Source organism: Salvia miltiorrhiza, chromosome 5, assembly GCF_028751815.1.
Source record: "Salvia miltiorrhiza cultivar Shanhuang (shh) chromosome 5, IMPLAD_Smil_shh, whole genome shotgun sequence".
Lineage (NCBI taxonomy): Eukaryota > Viridiplantae > Streptophyta > Magnoliopsida > Lamiales > Lamiaceae > Salvia > Salvia miltiorrhiza.
This window is the reverse complement of record NC_080391.1, coordinates 56,517,518-56,534,763: the sequence shown is the minus strand read 5'-3', so window position 1 is coordinate 56,534,763 and position 17,246 is coordinate 56,517,518. Positions and strand designations below refer to the sequence as shown.

The following is a 17,246-nucleotide window of genomic DNA, read 5'->3' as shown; positions in this document are numbered from 1 at the left end:
CCGGCCACCAACGGTTCCTCCTCCTCCTCTTCTTCAATTAGAAAGATCTAATTCTTCATTTTTTGAATCTTTGTTTTGGCATTGTGATGAATGCGCCGTGACACCCGATTTTTCAGATTGAACTTCTTTTTGAAGCTGCAAAGGCGTGCAACGGCTTCATTGCCCCACTTGATGAATGCAGCCTTCTTTGCGGCCTTCGCTTTTAGGGCCCCTATCCCCCTGGTGGAAAATTGAACAACTGACAGTTCAGATTGCTGGTTATCAAAATAATGTTGTGGAGGCAGAGGAAGGTCTGAATGCTATTCTAATCGACCTAGGGGATGGAGCAGAAGCTACTTTCCTGGAAAAAAGCGACACTGACGCGCTTCGAGCATTGAGGGATCTACAAATCCGAGAACTCGTCTTCAAACTAGGTGCATCTGCAAACGCTGACAACACCTCAACAATAATCCAAAGAATGGATCATCTGTCAGAGCATGTCATTCCTTACATGAGACTTGGTCAGACATTTCGCATGAACGTCAATGGGGCTTTCGAAATGATTCGAGGACTAAATTTTCCACTAGGGCTATAACTGTATCACAGATTGAAGACAAGACCATGTTCAACCAGGCAGTATAAAACATATATGTTAGCTATTACATTGAGTTTTTCTATTCTGTTTGCTATCACAGACTGATCATACATTGTGTTTTGCTATTCTGTTTGCTTACAAATGTGTTTGCTATATTGTTTGCTATTACTTGCACGTTGCGTTTTGCTATTCTATATGATCATTTTTCTTCTTGTGATTTTTAGAAAATTAAAATTATAACTGAATGTGTTTAGGGGCTACTCTAAATTATTTTTTTAGGGGGCAAGTCGTATAACATAAAAACGCGCAACAAGTAGCAATAGAACCAAAAAAAGATAATAAACAATGCAGCCAATAAAAAATTTACAAGGGTGACAGGTCAGGTAGTTGGCAGAAACATACATTAGGACATCTTCATCTTCGGAATCTTAGTTTTGGCGTTTCTATGACTGCGCCGCGCTGCCCTAAGCATCTCCACCACAGGCTTCACACTGGGAGATTTGATCATGCAGATTCGCCCTCTTTCTTAAACGGCTGGTGCTTGTTGTTGTTGCATTGGCCCACGTAATAAATCTGGTCTTCCTTGCCGCCTTAGCTTTCAAAGCTCCGACTCTTCGGCCGAGGTCACGCACCCTCCCACGTTGTTGCTCAACAATCGCTTGGAACTCCTTCTTTTTGTTGGTGAGGGTACGCAATTTCAATAGCGGATACATTTTGTAGTAGCGAGTGAAAGAGTAAGCAGCTAGGCACGAATACCGAGGCAAGGCTTTTTATAATTTCAAATACACACAAACCAAACCCATCAACATTCAAGAATGTATATCTTGGCCAAGGAGACAAGGAGTTTGTACTAACCTCAACGCTAGGACTATGTCCTCTACTAGAAAACCCGATCTAGGAACATAGAATTGTATGCTCAATGAATTTGCTATTCAACTATTTACTTCATTAGAACTCAACAACAAAGGAAGAAGAAGTGATGTTTAGATTCAAATTTAATAAATGAGAACTCAACAACAAAGTTTGAATTAAAATTTACTTCACTGAAAACTCAACAACAAAATTTGGACTAAAATTTACTTCTTAACCAGTAGATTGCCTATTTGCTTCTTAACCACTAGCCTCAAACCTCAATAACTAATATGCTCTCTCAAAAAAATATTAAATACTGAATAGTATAATCACAAATCCCCTCCAGTTTGGTGTCCAACTTCGCAGCGATTTCATCGCGTCTAGCTTTAGGTACAGCCGCAACAATTCGCACCAGTATATTGCCTATTTGCTTCTCAACCACATCTAACATGTGGCGAATCATCACTGCATCTCCACGGTCAACCGCAACAATGATACCAGCCACCAGCGGTTTCTCCTCCTCTTCTTCAATTAGAAGGATCTAATTACTCATTTTTTGGATCTTTGTTTTGGCATTGTGATGAATGCGCCGTGCTTCTCCCAGCCTCAACAACAAAGGAAGAAGAAGTGACGTTTAGATTCAAACTAGTTTTGCTTCCGTGTGATGCACGGTAATAGTTATTTAAAAGTATAAGTAATCTATACTTTTTAATGTTGAATGTCTTTTTATATTATACTAATATTTTTATAACTTAAAAGATAATATTGATAATTTTTTAAACTTATATAAGAGAGATCTCACTAATACTATAATTGTTTAAATAAAGGTGACTTTTTATAGTTGTATGTAAGTTAAATCAATGACCAAATATCAATTAACAACATATTTTTATCAACTATCATTATTAGCTAGTTAAAATGTCCATCAAAATATTCATCTGTTTTTATTTTAGGTTTCTATTAAGAAATAATTTTTTTCTAAAACTTTATTTATGCATAGTAGTAAAAAAGATTTTCTAGAATTTTTATTATTTGATGCATAATATACAACTTTGAATTTTTTTCAAAATACTTCATTCGTCCCAGTTATATAGGCAGATTGAATTCTGCAAAATGATTAAGAAAATCATTGTAAAAGAAAATTATACAAGTATATTCCTAAGATGTCCATATTTATTGTTTGACAATACATTAATGCTAGAGTGAATCAAAGAATTAAATTAACGCGTATCAGGACAATAAAGATGAGAAGAAGTTTGATGATTGTTTTGAGCACACTAAAATTTATACTCTTTTGTCGTGTGAATTTATGATTTTTTTAAGATAAATTTGAAGCTAAAATGAATTAATTTTTTAATGGAATATATAAATTGAATGAGAAAAAAATGACATAAGATAACATAAAAGTTTAAGATTTTTTTTTAAGAAAGTAAATGATTTTTTTTTTAAATTCAATGAAGTGAAATCATTTTGAATTGACATTTTCACATTTTTGCTTTCTTTTTATATAGAAATAGACGCTTCATGAAAAAAATTGATCATTTTCATAAGTTTAAATTGTAATAACGAATTTGATTTTATTCTAATTTTTTTAATCCTACTCACATCTTAATTACTATTTTTCATTGAAAAATTATAAAGTTGATAACAAATGTAGCAAATCACTTGTCAATTAAGAGCTACTACTCTATAATGTCCTCAAATTTTTAAAGGTGAAAATTTATTCCTTTTATGTTTGTGTATGTGAGTGACAAATTACTTTTAATGAACTACTTTGATTACATATATATAATATTGATATTATGAGTTATTTTGTTTAAACAATTATAATTTAGAATATTTGCATGTTTTTGCCCCTTCTATAGTATTATTTTATAGATATATATTAGATTAAATTAATGAACATTCATAGGCTATAATATATTATCTATTATAGATTAAAATCGATATATATATATATATATATATACACACACACACACACATATTGTATGGAATATACCATTTATATAACATAATATATTATTAATTGTATATAATTAATCTTCTTAAGTTTATTACATGTCACTATAGAAATAACATTCAGTTAAAATTAAGAGTAAAATTTTGGAATAGCCAAAATGAATCATAAAACACAAATTATGGCCACTCATTGAAAAAACATAAATTTTGGCCATTTTTATAGCTTTGGGACGTTTTTGCCCTTAATTGGGCGGACTGGGTAGGGTCAGGAGCGCGGGTCGCGTGCCGGGTAGGATTAGGCACGCGGGTCGGGTTATGCACTTATGGCACTATTAGTGCCATAAGTGCCAACGATTTTTTTTTTACTCCCCCTGCCTTGTCTACCCCCCAGACCCCAGACCCCACTCACCCCCAAGCTAAAAACAAAAAAAAATTTACTCCCCCTAGAAAAAAATAAATCAAATTTTACTTTTGTTATTTTATTTTATGGCACTAATAGTGCCAACGAAAATCCAAAATAAAATAAAGTAAAATGGTCTTTTTAGCACTTATGGCACTATTAGTGCCATAAGTGCCAAACATGCAGAACAAATATAGAAACAACAACATCATCTAAACCCTAAATGGAACATTTAAACCCTAAATGGATAATCTAAACCCTAAATGGAACATTTAAACCCTAAATGGATAATCTAAACCCTAAATGGAATATCTAAACCCTAGGGGAAGTGTTTAAAAAGTTCCTTTTGACTTGGGGGTGGGTGGGGTCGGGGGTCTGGGGGGTAGACATGGCAGGGGGAGTAAAAAAAACAATTCGTTGGCACTTATGGCACTAATAGTGCCATAAGTGCCTAACCCGACCCGCGTGCCTGATCCTACCCGGCACGCGACCCGCGCTCCTGATCCTACCCAGTCCGCCCAATTAGGGGTATATTAGGCATATTGCCTAATTAATGGTCATAATTTGTGTTTTTTCAATTAGTGGCCAAATATTGTGTTTGCATGTTCAATGTGGTCATTTGACACCATTGTTTCTAAAATTAATGTGTTGTCATGAGTTATGTCATTGTAACATTAATTATTAATTGTTGATCCAAAATTATCAATACATATAAATGATATGCCATTTAAAATTAAAAAATATAATTATTTCTAAAAATAGCAAAGTGATTTTTGGCGGGAAAAAATAATTTACTATTTTTGAAAATGGTTGTGCTTATATATATATATATATATATATATATATATATATATATATATATAGATAGATATAGATATGAAAATACGAAAATATTTCATGTGTATTACACGGGGTGCAATGATAGTTCATTTGCAGTAAAAGTGATGAATTTGGGGGGGGGGGGGGGGGGGGAGGAGGGGGCTCATAGGGGATTGGAACCCAGGACCATCCAATAAAATGATGAATTTACTGTAGATCTTTATGATCTAAATGCAAAAAATGGTTCATAGTTTATATCTTAAAGTGACTTTTAATTTATTTTAGCCAATCTTTGGTTCATAGTTTATATCTATATAACTAATATATTTTAGAGATACAAAATTAACTATATTTTAATTAAAATAATAGAAAATTTATGACAAAAAAATACCAATATGATTTGGAGTAGACGAAATGAAGACAAACTAAAAAAAAAAAAAAATCTAAAATTAGTAAGTTAATTTTAGTAGAAAAAATATAAAAAGTGAGGACACACACAAGCCACGAACATGGGTAAGCACCCACGTTTGGCGAGCTACCAATGAGGCCGGACAAGGCGAGATCCAAAGGTAAGCACCTACGTTTGGAGAGCTACCCACGTCTTACGGGGCCAGATGAAGCGAGATCCGCGGATAAGCACCCACGTTTGGCGAGCTACCAATGGGGCCGGATGAGGCGAGATCCAAGGTCCAATGCACCAGAACCTTGAGAAAAAATTGCCTAATAACCCCACAACCTTCACCACACGCAGCACAGAAAACGCCCTGAAGAAAAAAGTCATATATTAACATTGTGATGAATTGTTCAAAATCTGAGGTTATTCCAATTTTTTAGTATTGGAATAAATAGGAATCTCAAATAAATAATGATACTTTGTTATTTTTGCAAATCCAAAAATATTAAAAATGATGATAAAATAATGATTTAAATATTACCGTATGAGTAGCAGTAAAGCATTAAAAATATAAAATACGCACAATGAATAATTTTGTACTGCAATATCAATTAAGAGGTGGTTTTGGGAACCACCGGGTATACCGTACAATCGGGTTGCACCCTCACTTAGACCCTGACCCACACTATGACCCGAACTCGTATCCTGACCTGAATCTTATAAATAACACTATTTTGGATGCGGGTCAACCCAATTATACAGTACACCCGATTGTACTCAAGTTTTTGTGATTAATTAATTGTTGTTGTGTATTCACTATATTTGATATTTAACCCTATATTCTATATGTATTCTTACAATAATATATCCGCTCTTTAAAATAAAATAAAATAATATATTCGCTAATCACATTCAATTTTTTTAGTAACATGATTAATATATTACATATGTTATTATCTTATAACTACGTCTCATATTACTCCATTCGTCTACAAAAAATAGTTCATTTTTGCCATTTTAAAATGTTCACAAAAATTAGTCATTTTTCGCTTTTGAAAACTATATATTACATGGTGGACCCTATTCTCCACTCACAATACAATTAATTATCATTATAAATCTGTGTCGTCTACCTTTAGGACTATTTTTAGTGAACGGAGGGTGTCTCTTATAATTACATTTTATATTTATTTTTCCCTATATTTAATTAATTTCCTCTTTAACACGAAACATTTTAAAGTTTTGATAATTTCAAAATACTTGTGGGATTCTCAAAATATAGGCATACACATTATTCTATACGCATATTAAATACTCCATCCGTCCCACGAAGCATGACCAAGTTTTCTCTTTGGTTTGTAAGCTTGATCAGTTTCCTTATATGACAACAAAATTATCCTTTATTCATATTTTCACTTTTACATTTATCACACTTAACACATAAAATATCAATTTATTAAAATTGGTGCCGAAAAGAACTTGGTCATGCTTCATGAGACGGATGGAGTAAAATTTTACTAACCCATCAAGAAAAATATTTAATTAAATCAACGTGATTGTATTTTTAAGGAAAACGTATAATAAAATTTTTTAACTTCCGTTTCTTCATTCCCTCACAAGAATCAAAATGCAGAAACGTAAAACTAGCAGCTCCAAAAAATCGAAAATGGCGGGATCAGCGTTGGCCATAACCACCACCAACAAGGAGAGTGAAAACCACGCATGCGACGAGTGGCAAGTCGAATACGCGCGTTTCGTCAACTGCAGCTCGTCCGCTTTTGAGAGCACTCATCCTTCTCTGACGCCGGTTCCGAAGAGTCGCCTCCGCGGCGTCTGGATTTCATCGTCCACCGCCGCCTCCGTCAAGCTCATCTACGAGAGAACCTCCTCCGGAACGGATGATGCGGTTCTCGTCCTCTCTCTCCGATCGAAAACCCTTGTAAGCTTGAAAATCAGCTCATTGTCTTTAATTTCTAGTAGAGAGGTGCATCGATTGTACAGATCGATTTTCTTCTACTAATAATCGTTGATTGTTTTGCTCGAATCTGCTCGATCTGGTTCCTGTTCGTCTCTGTTCGTTACATCGTGCTCTAATCGGATAAATCGAACATTTGCTGTTTAAAGTAATCGTGTATGACGTAGTAGATTGATGTTTGCTGAAGTTAAATTATGAGATTAGTCGTTGTTGAGTAGAGAACTCCTTGAAATTCGTTAATGTAGTTCTATGGTGAAGTGATGGGAAATTATACTTTATTTGGCAAACTAAATGTGATGAAATGTTCGTCCTGTTTGAGAATGAGCCATTTAATCTGTTCCTGTTCAGTTTCCTCATGTATGTATGTATATGCGTTCTTAATATGGATTTTACAGGAGGTGCATTACATCTCGAAGATGCATTTCTCATGGCCTCAAATATCATGTATGTCGGGGTTTCCAGCAAGGGGAAGCAGGGCTGTTTTTCTGAGCTATAAAGATGTTGATGGCCAGGCAAGCGGTGGAAACATTTGTTAATTTCATCACCTTTCGTTATTTTCTTGTTTGAATGAAGTTACTTCTGTCACCAAGTCAAACAGGAAGAGCAAGCAAGTCCTTAAGATCGGAAGCGAACATGCTAAGGATGATAATTCGAGAGGATTAGACTTTTCTTGCACTGTGGAGAATATTGGTGATAGCTTGGATCACTAACCGAAATAGATAACATTGTTTTTTGAAGTTCTGATTTGATTAACTATGACCTTTGGAGTTGCATAACCTTTAGCATGTTTTGGTTTCAATTTCAAATCATCATATATGGGCTTATAATCTAAGAGGAACATGCTTCCATTATAAGATCATTCATCATTGTACTGATGTAACACCATAATTTTCCCACAGAGAATATCACTATGTGCAGGATTCTCATAGAGAAGACTAGCTTGGGACTATACAATTATGCATAACTAGAGCAGTGCTGTAGTTTAGCTGAGATGAGCGTGCATATATAGTGTAGTTCAACTATTCATATAAGATTTTTAGTTGGTGTCAGTTAAAATTTATTGTCCAAAATAAACCTGGCTGCATGTTTTTATATGAGAGTGCCTTTAGTTATCAATATCACGAATATGGAGTTTTACGCTTCTTTGCAGATGCAGAAGTTTGCCTTGCGGTTTTCAGCTATCCATGAAACAGAAAAATTCATGAATTTTGTTAAGGTGCTTACTTATCATGAGCAGTTGAGCACTCATTTCTATTGCATCAAACAAAGGAGAAACTTCAATTCGTTTCAATTTTTTTTACCATCCAGGAAATCTTGGAAAATGGAAGTCCACTGCTTCAATGCCCTGAATTGAAGTCTGAAATGTCATCTCAAGCTGAGGCCATCTCTTCTCATGTCACTATATCCAAGTAAGTAGTTTGTCACCTTTTCGATGTTTTCTGTAAACAGAGTGCAAATTTAGTACCCAGTGATGAAAATGAAATTTGACAGTATGTTGATATATTTACAGAAGCTGTGGTGAGCTGCAGTACACACAACCAGTGGATGAAGCTGCAAAGACGGAGCTCATTTTCCCTCCGAGTCATAGCACCCAACTGATGCTTCCAAGCTGTGCTTTTGAAGCAACTCAAGATTCAAAGCCACTTGAAGCTGCAAAGACAGAGGCTGTATATCCCCCAAGTTTCACACAGTTGATCAATAGCTGCCGCCCTGCAGTTTCTGAAGGTCATTTTCCCTCATCCGCCATCCCGTTTGATGCATCTTTCTCTGAGTATCTGGATGCAGCAACAAAGACAGGATCTGGAGATCTAAGAACTCAATTTGTGGTAAAGCCTTGACTCAGACACACAATTCTCCTTTTGTTTATCGTCTCTGTCACTAATTTTAGTTCATTCACTTCTATGCAGCAATATCTGGAAGGAACTCCTTTCAAAGGTAGACAAATTGAATAGTAGTCTTGTATTCTAAATTTCTAATTAATCTTGGCTAATGCTATATTCACTAACATATTGCTTCATTTTCTTCAATATTTCAGAACTACTGGCGACAGTAGAGAATGTCATCAGCCAATTAGGAGACGACGCGGTGCTGTAAGTTTAAATTTGTGAAGAATGCAAACTAGTTTGTCATAAACTCCTTTATCTTTAGCATTTTCATTGATCTTGAAACGAATTACACTAAAGATGTGGAGATAGGATGAGAGAATGTGAGGAATCCTACTCAGAAAAAAAGATGCAAACCAATCCATTTTTCCTAGTTAACAGCTCTGCACTGCTTCCTGATCTCTCCTTCATCTCCCACGAGCACCTCCGTCTCCCCGAGCTTCTTCATCGCATTAGTGAACTTGGCGAGCCACCCGGCCTGGTCGTCGACGAGCCTCTTCATCACGTTGTTGGCCCGCGGATCCCTCGCCAGGTTGTGGTCCGACTCGATCAGTGACTTGTCCGTGAGCAGCTCCTTGTAGAAGCGCGAGTCCATCCTGTGCTGCGAGTACGGGTCGAACTGCACGTCCTGGTCCTCGCTCTGGCAGACCGTCATGGTCTGCATCTTGAGCCAGTACCCTCGGTCGATGTCCTTCTCCTTCGCCCTGTCGTGGAACCTACCTGCGACGACGCTGCAGTGGGCGCTGCCGATGGAGTGCGCGCCCACGAGGAGGACCAGCTCCTCCAGCGTCATCCCTTTTCTCTGGAAGAGGCGGATGTTGTTGTCCTCGGCCGTGGCGTCCGGGAGCGGGAGGTTGCCCTCGACGTTCGTGGCGAGGGAGGCCAGCCCGCCCGAGACGGCGTACGCGGGCACGCCCGTGTAGACGAGGGAGTCGCGGGTGGCGAACGCGAGTATGTCCACGCACGACACCACCCCGGGGCATGCCTTCTCGAGCTCAGCCTTTATGTCGTCGACGACCTGGTAGCCCCGCACGAGCGGCCCGTTGTGCCGTGCCTTCTTCTCCACCTCCTCGCCGTCGGCGTCGTGTCCAGGAGGATTGAACCGTCGCAACCCTGCATGCCAACATTAGTTAGTGAAACATGAGATATAACGTAAAAAATAATAGGACTAATCATGATTTATGTACTTAATTTTCAATATTTTCGTTAAATAACCGTTGATTTTCACTTTAAAAACCCCAACTTCGGAAAAAGTTTCATTTATGCCCAGTTTGTAGAATTCTTCGAACATAATCTATTATTGCGAAACAACTCTTTATTCTGTTGAAGGTGGTATATAAATAAAGCCTTTTCCAAAGAAATGTTAGACAGAAAATTCCATCAGATATTAAGAAATTCCGTATGTAAATACTCCGAATAGTTGATTTTGGTTTCCATCGTACATAAAAAAAATGAAAATGAAAAACAAAAAAGAAAGCAAATTTTTAAAAAATGATTGAAAAATAGAAGATCTCACCGTGACATAACAGTCATGGAAAAAGAGGCGAACAAAGCCAGCAGCATACGTTGGATCCTTGAGAAAATGTTTGTGAATAGTCATATTCACAACCTTCTCAGCCTCGGAACAACATTTCTCGCAGCCCGCCTTTCCCGTGCACGGGCTTGGGTTCGTGTTCTTGCACGGGTTTGGAGTTGGGATCATGCACCGGGAAACGGGCTCTACAAGCTCGTTTTCAAGTTCAGAGCCTGGCTCTTGCATGGGTTTGGAGTTGGGATCCTGCACCGGGTAAGTGTAGTGGCCCGATCTGTAATGTAATTTTGTATGTATTTTCTGGAAGAATTTGTGAAAAGCAAGATAGAACAAGCGAGAGAAGATGGGGAGAAAATTGAATTTTCTACTTGATTCCTTTCTTGAGAAACAAGAGACAATATATGGGAGAGTATGTGATCCCACTCAACAACCAAACTTAGAAATAAAAGTTGCGTCCCCTTGGGATGACATAGTGGATGGGGTGGTTGCCTTTTGTCCAAGAGGTCACAGGTTCGAGTACTCTCGGCCACAATAACCACCATAGGTGGGGTGTGTGTGGTTTGTATTATTTATTAAGAATTATTCATAAAAAAAAAAAGTTGTTGAAACAACAATTAAAAGATAAAAGCGTTTATACGAGCACGCTACTCCCTTTTGTGATATTAAGTCTTCATCCACTATTCCAAAATGTCTTGGATTTGATCAGTCCATCATGGTACGATCTTTAATTTTTCTTTTATTTAATACTGTTAATCTATTAAAAAAAAGTAATTAATTGGATTTGATTTCACTGTGACACTATCTCTAATTTTTTTATTTAATTAGTATTAATTTATAAAAAATAATAATTTTATTAGCTCAGAATAAAAAAAAGGCTTGATGTGATAGAGATTTTCATTGTCATAGCATATGAAATAACGAGGAAATTATATCTTCAACGAAACTTTTTGAATGGGAAGTACAAATATAATGGAATTACTTCTCCTTGAAATCTTTAATTCCCACAAAAAATGTTACAACTTCCAAATATTCTTCGTAAAAAGCTACCTATTTCAATATCGGTAAGAAAAGAGAAGACAATTATTGTGTATATTTATGATGACATCTAATATAACGTGCATTACATGACATCTTATACTTCAAAACAGTTAAATTGAATTAATTCTTACATGGGCATTATTCCTCGAACTAAAGAAACAAAGTAGCAAATACTTGCATATAAAACGCATTCAAACTACACTTTATACATCCATGTAACCTTCCCCTAAACATCTTCCTCAACTCAGAGCTCATCCTTAGCTGCTGCTGCTGGTTGCGGATTATCCGAGGATTACCTGATAGGATACAAGGCATCCATCGCGATACCACACAACCCTTTTCGTGCTTCGACACCACGTTGCATCCTAATATAGCCTTGCTTGCCCCACTCGGGCCCCCACGAGTTCTTAACGACCCAATATTTGGTCCCATCGAGCGTGGACCCGCAACCGACAACCGCTACCCTATGGTCTAGCTCTGTCCCGCATTCGCCCGTGAATACTCCCTATAACAAAGAAAAACACGCTTTTATAAATCTTAAAATGCGACTTTATAAATCTCTTCAAGAAAATTTTCGACTATTAAGTGCACCTCAGAGTAAAATTGCAAATTAGAACCGCTGGCATTCATAGCAACGGATACAGGTTGATTTGCGACGGCTTTCATCAACGCATCCTCGTCATTTGCAAGCACATTTTCGTAGCCGTCGATTGTAACTGCCGGTACATTCATCTGCAACACAATATAGAGTACGGTTAAATTACAAATTCATTTTAAAATATAAACTATGATAAATTGAAAAAAAAAAAATGAAATTTTTACTCCTCTAAAGTCATTTAGTAATAAATTAATTTTTTTAAAAAATGAAATTTTCACTCCTTCAAAAGAAACGGTCGTTAGAATAGAAACTAACGACCGAAGTCAAACGGTCGTTAAAACCCCGGCGACAATTTACGACCGTTTACTTCGGTCGTTACATAACGACCGAATATTCGGTCGTTAAGTTTCCGGCGTTGTCGCTATATGACGACGGTCCGAAGATTTTAAAGACCGAAATAATGGTCATTAAAAATAAAAAATCGGTCGTTGATTTCAATGACTGAAATAAACGGTCATTGAGAAGTCGGACGGAGATCCAAACGACGACCACCGGAAACGGTCGTTATTTCGGTTTAACGACCTTTTTCGGAGGTTAACGATCGAATTTTCGATCGTTAGAGCCGCTTTTTCTTGTAGTTTGGATCATATACGAACAATAACATAAAAAATAAAGAAAAAAAAAATATGTATATGGAGTTTTGGTCGGTCTGGTAAAAAACCAAACCGCCCGAAACTAGTTTAGGTTCGGATTTACCAATCTAACCGACCCAAACCTATCGGTTCAGTACGACGTTTCAAATCCGATTGGATTATGCTCACCTTGGTTGCATCACATATCCCATCGATAGGGATAGAAGGTCTCGGTTGTTAGGCCACCCTGTTTCTTGATGAACTCAAATGCATGTTGCATCAATCCCCCATCGCACCCTTTATTATCTTGCTCACAATCAACCAATTCTTGCTCAGACAAAGACACCAACTGCCCAGTTCTGATCTTGTTGATGCCCTCAACTCCCACCACAGTTGAGAAAGCCCAACAACTACCTACAAAAATAAGATTATTCAAATTTCAAACATAAGGGTTATTTATTTGAATCCAAATACACGGAATTAGTGTGCTCGTCTGAATTTTTCCACGACGAGCAGTTCCAATCAAATTGAAACAGACCTGACTTCTACGTGGCATATTATTGAAATAACTATACTTACATTTTTCATTTAAAAGGACGATGGTTAGAAGAAGTAAGAGTCATGCCGTTTAGACCATCCACATAATTGGGGGGAAATTGAATTTTGTGGGAAAAATTAGGCGAACACTAAGTTCATGTAATTGGAATTTAAAAAAAAAAGTTCATGAAAAAAATCAAATACACGAACTTAGTGTGGTCGTTTGATTTTTACGAATCAAATTGAAACTGACTTCTACGTGGTATATTATTGTCCACGCCAAGGACAAAACGAGGTGGTATCCTTGAGAATAAAAAGGCATCGTTTTCCATGAAATTGAAATAACTGCACTTTACACTTACATTTTTCATTTAAAACGACGATGTTTAGAAGAAGTAACCTCACTATCAATTTGGGAGGAAATGATTTGTTTGGGAAAAATGTAATCGAATTTATTTTAGAAAAAAAAGTTCACGGAAAAAATCAGAAAATGACGAAAGTTTGTGTGTTTACACGCAAATAACCCCAATTAAACATAAACAAAAAAAGAGGGCCTCCTACCACAGCCCCCTTGTTTCTTGACTCCAGTGACTGCACCTCGAGCCCTCCAATCAACCGACGCCGGAAAATCCCCGGCTGCCTCGTGCATGAACCCGGTGCTCGCCCGGCTGCCACGCAGCATACCTGTTGAGCCTCAGCTTGTACGGCTTGCCCATCTCGTTGGCGGCGTGGATGTGTTGCGCGTTGGCCTTGAACACATTGAATCGCCTCCGTGTCTCCTCCGGATCGCGGGGGGAGACGACGGCGTGGTGGCTCCGCCACCTTTGGTACAAGTCCCACAAGCTCTCATCGGAGCTTAGGTCTTTTTCGGTGAAGTCTATGCAGTTTGCAAAGGTGGAAACAGAGGTAATAATGAGAATACAGAGCAAGAGAAACCTTGGTATGATCACCATGATTTTTTTTTGTTTGAAATCAAGAAATGGAATTTGAGAATTTGTTGATGGAAAATGGCATGTATATATGGAGCTAGGATTTGATTTCATACCTGCATGCCTTTTTTTTCTTTTTTTGGATAAAGTTAAGGGGAAAAGGTGGCCATTTTTGGAGGGGAGTTAGCTTTTGATGAGATGATATGGTTGCTTAACATGATAATCATGATGTGTTTGTTTAGTTTGTTCTGCAAAAAGGTGATGAAACTGCTTTGAAATCTCATCATTTTTCTATTTTGTGCAAAAATCCATCTTTTTTCAGAAACAGAAAAGGAGGAAAGTAGGCATGTGAAGATACAAACCTGAAATTAATTGCATTTTAAAAAATATGAAATTTTCCTTCTCATGAGATTTGAACTCAATTGGGATTAGTGCATTCATCCACTAAGATGCTACATTCACGGTAGACATCGACAATATCCCATCAAACCACAGAGAGCTTCTATCCCATTTAACATGACTATTTCTTTATTTTGAGTTGCTCCGATGCAAATGGTCAATTTCAAAAAATGAAATTCATTTATCTCACAAAAAGTTACGAACTCCACCAATTTCTATCACTTTTATCATTTCACTTGCCTTTTTCACGGTGAATTCGAATCATTTATCTCACAAAGAAGCTATAAACTATTTACTTTGTTTATAGTTTTCTTTTCTTCTAAAGGGGCTTCTTATATCTCAAATCGATACATCTACTATACAATTTTTCGATTTATGTGTGTCATCCTTGCTATACATCTATATAAAGTTAGAGGGTCTTTTAGGATAAAAAATTTTGGACTTTCAAAAATAGGACACTAATTAAATACAACATTATATCATTCAAAACATTATCACTAAATTTCAAGAAGATGGCGAAAAAATATGTCATGAAATTAATATTTCCTCACTGAATTTCAAGAAGATGCATAATATTGTGAAGTGATCTCTAGTACACCACATTCATAACAACTAGCAAAATTAACAAGAACAAATGCAACTAAACTGCAAACAAGAAAGCAAAATCCTTAACATGAATAAAATAAATAAATAAATTAATATCTTGTGTTAATTAAGGTGAAATGAAGGTTCCTTTATATGCAAGGATCTCAGAGTTAGAGGGCATCTGGAAACCCCTAGTAGATATTTTCCCTGCACGATAATAATAAAGGTAGCGATGCACTTCCCCTCCCAAACTAGGAATCTTCAACACAACATAATCACGAGGAGGTCCAGCAACGCCAACGCCTTCTTCCTTATGATGCAGCTGCACCACATTCCACCTCAATTTTCCATTCCCTTCACACATCGACGACTCATAAACTCCCACAACACCTACATCACCATTAGCAGCTCGTACGAGCTGTAGCAATGAGATCAAACGAGTATTCATCCTTTGCAATAATCCTAGTATCAAACTTCTCAATAATAGGAACCGTGATGCTCCTAAACACTTCCTTCTTCATGTCGAAGGTTAGAATAATAGACTCCCACTTTCCTCCCACCACTTCGTAAGATGCTGCTTTCCAGTGCACAAAGTAGCCATTGTTGCACGGCAAGCTTATAATGGGCTTGAGGATTACAATATCTCGATCAAGAACAACGCCGTTGCCGTTGCCGTCGTCCAAGTCCCTCCAAGAATCCGTCCTCGTCGAATAGAGACGGGCGTGGAGGCCATGGTGCTTACGGCAATACGACATTTGCACCACTTTGTAATAACCTGAATCATCGTCGAAACCAATTGCAGCTCTTCTGCTGTTGAGATAGGTGAATGAAAGGCATGGGTTGTGGGGAATTGGTAGAGTCCTCATTTGACCTAGAAAAGGGTTGCATACGGATATGGGCTGCTCATATTTCGTGAAGTTGAAGCAGATTAAACCCCTAACTGCCATATCAAACCATAAAATGTCGTATTCAAGCTCCCATTTTGCAATGCTGAAGTTGAGCAAAGGCTTGACGTGCTTCGCTCTCGAGTTAGGCATGGCGTCGTTGAAGTCGTGCTTTAATGACGAGCGTGTCAGAAGTAATTCATGTAATTACCACAAAGTCTATGATGATAAACTGAAATTAATTGAACCAGAATCACTAACCTGAAGCCATGATGAATTATGTATGAAGATTTGATCTTCCAGGAATACAGTATCTTCTTTAGCGTATTTCTTTTGATGGGAAAAGAATACAGAACGGTACGGTTTCCCGGGGACCAGACCCCATATTTATAACTTCTTAAGTTATCCATATTTATTATTTGGTCCCTCAACAAATAATAAATATAACATTTGATATATACATAATATAATAGAATTTATTTACATAAATTATATATATATATATATTTGTCCACTAATTGGATTGATTAATAATTTAATCCAACAATCTCCCACTTGGACAACATATATATCATAATAAATGTATAACTTTATGAGCTCTTAATATGCTATCATAAAATGTATATTCTTTAACAATCTCGTCCATCAACTATAAACATATAGGATCAAAGCAGTTTTCGTCATAAAAAAACATGACTTAACTCATCAATGGTCACATATACAAATATAGTCAAATGACATAGATCAATGGTCAAACGAAAATAACACGCAATGTTAATCAAACATGTATATTTTCGACTGGTCCTCTTTAAACTAAAGTGAGGTCACAAAAGAGTAAAATACTTAATACTTTATTTCTGCAGAAAATACTCAAATACACAAGCATCTGAAACCAATATAAAATAAATGGAATACAAACTCCCACTAAACCATAATATCATCAAATGATACAACACCCATATGAGCAACATGCTCATGAAAGACCTTGGGTGGTAAGCCTTTTGTGAACGGATCCGCAATCATGGAGTTTGTCCCAATATGCTCTATAGATATTTGTTTATTTTGCACTCTTTCTTTAACAACAAGGAACTTTATGTCGATGTGTTTTGACTTTGACGAGCTCTTGTTGTTGTTGGAATACAATACTGCTGATTTGTTGTCACAGAATAGCTTGAGTGGTCTTTCAACATTCTCCAAAACGCGCAGCCCAGTGACAAAATTTCGCAACCATATTCCATGGTTTGATGCCTCATA

At 36.9% G+C, this 17,246-nt stretch overlaps 1 protein-coding gene and 2 pseudogenes across 1 annotated transcript; 1 reads left to right on the top strand and 2 right to left on the bottom strand.

The window, feature by feature from the left end:
• The first annotated feature begins 6,572 nt into the window (after positions 1 to 6,572).
• LOC131025321 (protein POOR HOMOLOGOUS SYNAPSIS 1) lies at positions 6,573 to 9,132 on the top strand. Its single transcript, XM_057955050.1, has 7 exons — positions 6,573 to 6,940; positions 7,372 to 7,488; positions 8,127 to 8,192; positions 8,285 to 8,385; positions 8,487 to 8,802; positions 8,884 to 8,911; positions 9,012 to 9,132. Exons 1-7 carry the CDS (start codon positions 6,629 to 6,631, stop codon positions 9,068 to 9,070), a joined length of 999 nt encoding a protein of 332 aa, XP_057811033.1. The 5' UTR covers positions 6,573 to 6,628; the 3' UTR covers positions 9,071 to 9,132.
• On the bottom strand, positions 9,099 to 10,633 carry LOC131025322 (peroxidase 5-like; annotated as a pseudogene).
• A 910-nt stretch (positions 10,634 to 11,543) lies between these two features.
• LOC131025320 (vignain-like) lies at positions 11,544 to 14,437 on the bottom strand (annotated as a pseudogene).
• Between the last annotated feature and the right edge of the window lie 2,809 nt (positions 14,438 to 17,246).